The sequence below is a fragment of the Lottia gigantea genome (assembly GCF_000327385.1).
Source record: "Lottia gigantea unplaced genomic scaffold LOTGIsca_161, whole genome shotgun sequence".
NCBI lineage: Eukaryota > Metazoa > Mollusca > Gastropoda > Lottiidae > Lottia > Lottia gigantea.
This window is the reverse complement of record NW_008707986.1, coordinates 360404-365670: the sequence shown is the minus strand read 5'-3', so window position 1 is coordinate 365670 and position 5267 is coordinate 360404. Positions and strand designations below refer to the sequence as shown.

At 37.9% G+C, this 5267-nt stretch overlaps 1 protein-coding gene across 1 annotated transcript; it reads left to right on the top strand.

The window, feature by feature from the left end:
- Positions 1-3096: 3096 nt before the first annotated feature.
- Positions 3097-4687, top strand: LOTGIDRAFT_173498 (hypothetical protein; the record flags this gene model as incomplete). Its single annotated transcript, XM_009051240.1, has 4 exons — positions 3097-3119; positions 3169-3205; positions 3916-4101; positions 4265-4687. The coding sequence occupies 4 exons, from the start codon at positions 3097-3099 to the stop codon at positions 4685-4687; spliced, it is 669 nt and encodes a 222-aa protein (XP_009049488.1).
- Between the last annotated feature and the right edge of the window lie 580 nt (positions 4688-5267).

Genomic DNA, 5267 nt, shown 5'->3' with positions numbered 1-5267 from the left:
ATAACAAAGGCTACACACCCTATGGTGATGAATCCTACATGACCAATGAAACATCCAAGGTAATTTGGATTCATCAAGTTTCTATTAGTTTGAGCCATTCAGATGTAACAAGTTGAATAAACGATCGTTGGAACATTTGCTAAAGAAGCCTGTAAAACTTTATTTCAGTCATTACTTTCTGTTCATTAAACGTATAAACATGTACAGAAAAGACTGTAGATTACAGTAACCTGTAAACTAATTCCTACCAGCACTTTTAAACATCTTGAATACAAGCCCAAGTTTTTTTTTTTTTTAGATATTTCAGAGCCCAGAAAGTAAAATGGAAGACTCTAAATTAGATAACTTTATAAATCCAGAGTCGCAGATGCCAAGGATGCTGCCCCAAAACGGAAAATATCAGTTGGGGCTATTTGTACGTGTATGTCCGCCGAACACAGTCTGCCACTTATTTTGAAATAAATTAGAAACAATAAATACCAATTTTATTATTCTTTATAAAAAACGGTATATACATATATGCTGTATAAGACAGCAAGATACTTAACCAAGCAGTTCTTGGTAACCCTTGTACTATTGTAATCCATTAACTTGTCTGACCCAGAGAAAGTATTCCTCCCTGGCTTTCCCTGTGTTCTCGGCCACAATGCGTAGCTTCTGCTATTCCCCGAGGCTATCCATTCGCTTGCTGGTTGAGAAGACAGTGACCGATGGCCGAACTGACTAGGAAACGTCATTCGGTTACGCCAACCTCCGCAAGGCGAAACAACCTCTCACATGAGGTTGAAATACGTTTGGGACGTTACCGTCCGACTTCCGTCACCCTTTAACAACAAATAGTTCATTTTTTGAGGTCAGTAATTACGATCGACAACTTTTCATGAGTCGATTAACACCATTAAATATCTCTTCAGATTCCAGACGACTGCCTCATAAAATGGACAGGTTTTCTTAGAGCCATAAATAGTTATATGTTGGGCTGAAAATTGTATCGAGGAAAATTGAGGAAAGAAACTAAAAAGACCAAAACCGTTCGCCTCAATATATTTGTGTCTAACATATAATTACAGCGGGAAAAAGTGAAGAAAGAAAAATACAAGACGAAAACCGTCCGCCTAAATAAACAGTCAACGAGAAATGACAAGTTGTTGCACGTGCCAGTCTTAATTGTGATTTTCTTTCCTTGTTAGTGTTTTTCTTTTTTTACTTGTGTCGATTTCGACTTCAAGGGAGATGACTCGTACAAGTTTTATTTTCTTGTTCACAAATTGTAGCTTAAAAGCACATCGGTTGAAAGCTAACAGGCTAAAGGTATAAAGAGGCTCAAAAGTCATTGTTTGAGGTCTCGTTACCACGTTGTGAGCTGTTAACAGTTTTAGTTAACAATTTGGATTTAGTGCGAACTTAAGTTAATTTCCTTTTTTGATCAAACACATGTAACTTTTGGATCAATAAAGCACTCTCTTACGGTTCGGTGTCCAAAATGTGATATGCTGACCAAAACCTCAAAACTGCACTCTAGATGATCACTAGAGTGGATGATATCGGAGAAAATTTAAAATTTTCGATTCTACCATGAAAGATATGTAAAAAAAACAATGAAGAAAGACCATTTGATACTACGGTTTGAGAAATATCCGATACACATGTAAAATAAATTTCGTTTGCGAATGATTTAGAGTAATAGTAGATAAATATCCGATACACATGTAAAATAAATTTCGTTTGCGAATGATTTAGAGTAATAGTAGATATTTTTGTGTGTCGCAGCAAAAGTTTTGAGTACGATTGATTTTTTATTTTAGTTTTTGAGAATTCACCAGGGCTCCAATCATTTGATCCACATTGAGTTTGAAATATAATTATAGTTGCGTCGTTTAGATAAGCCTACATATATTAACTAAAATCCATTTTAAGCCTTAGGACAGGGTTATTAATTGACCCCCCCCCCCCCCCTCCCAAAAAAAACCAATTTCTAATGATCACCCAACGTCCACTAAGGAATGATGTCATAGGAATGTTAAAACATAGGTCAAACGTGGAAAGATAAAGTGAAATTCCTTTACAAACTTATTTGTTACTGCTTCAAGGTTAAAGATAGCTTGTCAGGCATGGTAATATACACCCACTGGCAGCTTTGATTTTGAATTAAAATTATTTGGCAGTACAGTAACAATTAGCTGTATGAAATATTAAACCTTCTCTTTTGCATTTTTGGCCATACTGAATAACATTTACGAATCTGGTGTGAATTGTGCCTTTCAGTGTTTACGAGCTAAAATATTGAACGAGTTTTCAAGAACAAGGGCAATAACACACACTGAATATTTTTCGCTTTATCTGATTTTCATTAGTGTTCATCCTGGGGTGATATCACCAAGTTTCGTTAAAATCCTTGTGCTTCCTAGAGTGTTTACGAGCAATTGCGGACGGACCGACGGACATGGGTGACGCCAATTTACGCCTCCATTTCATGACCTCAATTCCACACCTTTGACAATGTTCGAGGAATGCAATTCTGAAAATGTTACTAAATTTCAAAATTTCAAGTCTTTCAAAAGTTTATCATTTATAGGAAAAATAATTTTTAACTAAAATTAATCGGATGAAATTGTAATTTTCATTTGCATGAGATCAATTTAATTTGTTTGTAGGTTATAGAAAAAACTGTAAAGATTAATGGGATTACATTGAGAGAGTGAGACTATCATACTATTCGAAATATTTTTTCTAGATAATAGACTAATTGAGACTAAATTCAATCGTAAAAACAGTATAGGCCAAAATTGTGCAGTCTTATATTCCCATATATTATTGGACAGTCTTATATTCCCACCAAGTTTCGTCAAAATCTGCCAAAAATTGTGCTTCCTACTAGAGTGTTTACGAGCAATTGCGGACGGACCGAAGGACATGGGTGACACTGTTGTGATAGTGATCCAAGTGATGTGTATTGTTGCTTGCTTCCTTGCATTTATAAAATGAAAAGACTTGAAAATTACATATTTTTTGTTACAGAGAACAATGTTAGTATATCTTGTGTTATATATCACACCCCTGCTAGAGCGTATATCTAACAAGTAACAGAACATAATTATGGGACAAGTTTGTCTAGAAAGGTAAGTATCTGGATAGGATCACATTTCCTGATATAAATTCTACTTCTAGAAACGATGTCGGTTGTCTGGTAGAAATTGGTAACCAGGTAAGGTTAGACGTGTTTCGGTCCACCTTTTCTCCAGTTCTACACTCTACAGCTCAAATATAAGTAATGTGTAGACTAGGTGATTACGAACACTTATATCTGATACAATTACTGCAGGTTATGATAATCGATAATAAATTGTAAGTATTGCCAATACTCGAAAAACAAAGCATTTTAATCCTTTTTTCTTATAAACAAATTCAATACAAAAGGAAACCAAGAAAACGCGTTCTATGATGACGATAAGCGTTGCGAACGGCCTTATAAAGGATTCTGAGTCATTTGAATAACGGAAATGCATTGTTTGCCTCAGCTTGTATATGTTTATGGCACAAGATTAATGCAATAAGCACCAGAGACCATTTAACCATACCAAGCCAACCTTCTTTATTCCGCGCTATTCAATTGCGCTGTGCAGTTTTTAGGCAAAATAAACACAGCCCGAGCTGCAAGGCCTGGTTTGTTTGGGGTTAGGTCGGTCCATGTCGAAATTCCTCGAAATGAAAGATTCTGCAAGCTCTGTAATGTTGGTATAGGTAATGAGTATCACTACCTTAACTGGCTTAAGTGACAAGTTCAAAGGCTAATCTAATGCATTATACTAAGACAACTGATAGATAATTTCCAATCAATTCATTGATTATGAGGTAATCCCTTACTTAGAAAAGTTCAATGCAATAAGCACTTAGAAACCATTTAATTATACCAAGCCTTCCCCTAATATACTGTGTCATTACATCGACAATTCTCAAGCTTGGAAAGCAACATTTATTGGATCTTCTTTCGTTCGACGCCTTGATGGATATCTGAAGGAGAGACGGGAACCACTCAAGCCCGGTTACACCATACAGTTTCTGGGCAAGGGTGGTGCCGGGTACAAGGAAACTGAAGCACAGGTACGTTATGTTATCAGTAGCATAGGGAACTAGCTCATTCCTCTTCGCCTGCAATCAGAGTTTGGTGTTTCCACTGGGTGCCAGCAGACATGTCATCGCATTATGCCTACTAACGGAATGACATGTAATACTATATTAATTATTGGTTTGTGATATATTTCAGGTTTCTTTGATTGATATGGACACCGATATGGTATTTATGTATGTGGGGGGCAATGAAGTGAAGCCCCAGGTGCCCATGTCATACCACGTGTGTTCCATGCGTCGACTTCTGGAATTAATCCACAGGAGAATCGGAAGATCGAAGCCTGTGTTCATCATAAACTTGTATGAGCGCCTCAAACCCCGAGGCTGGTCTGATGTTATCAAATACAACAGGGTTGTACGGACAGTTAACAAGCGGTTCAAGACTATTTCGAGAAGAATGAGTAATGTGGTGTATGTTAATACTTTCTCGGGGAATCGTTTTAGCCACCCCTGCTTGTCGTCAGTCCTCCGGGCCGACGGGGTTCACTTAAATGATGTCGGCCAGGGGGTGTTATTGTGGAAATTAACTGGGGCTATGGAGGACTGGATGACAAGTTAACGTTTGTGAATTGAATTGTAAATAAATATTGTTGTAACCAAATCAAATAAAGATTATATGGATTCCTATTGACGAGGTAAACCCCCCTTTCAAATGGCATTGGTTGCAGACAAAAGATTGTTATGTCCACGACCAATCTCATTGGTTAGCAGACTAAGGAAGGCTGGCTGCATGCATGATACTGCCTACAAGTGATCGATAATCTCCAATTACTACGTGATAATCGTCCTCTGTATATCTTAAATAGGTAATCTCACTGCTTAGGACATTTCACTGATCGCCTCTGATTGGGATTAAACGAGGTTCTCTATATACCCTTGAGGCAGACGGAGGGAACATGGGACTTGAAAATGCAGCCGTATTTGCATTGTATGTGTCTGCATGAAGTCCCCAGAAACCGAAATGAATCGCTGCACGAGCATAGAGCTCGGCTTGCCGCGTACTTCGAATAAGCGACAGAAATGAGTTGCCGATGACACTGAACCGTGGAGTAGTGCAAGTCTCTGACACCTTTCCTTCTCCACTTCCAGGGCCAACTCTAGAATTTTCGGTCACATGGGACGCCTATGGAGAAGTGGGC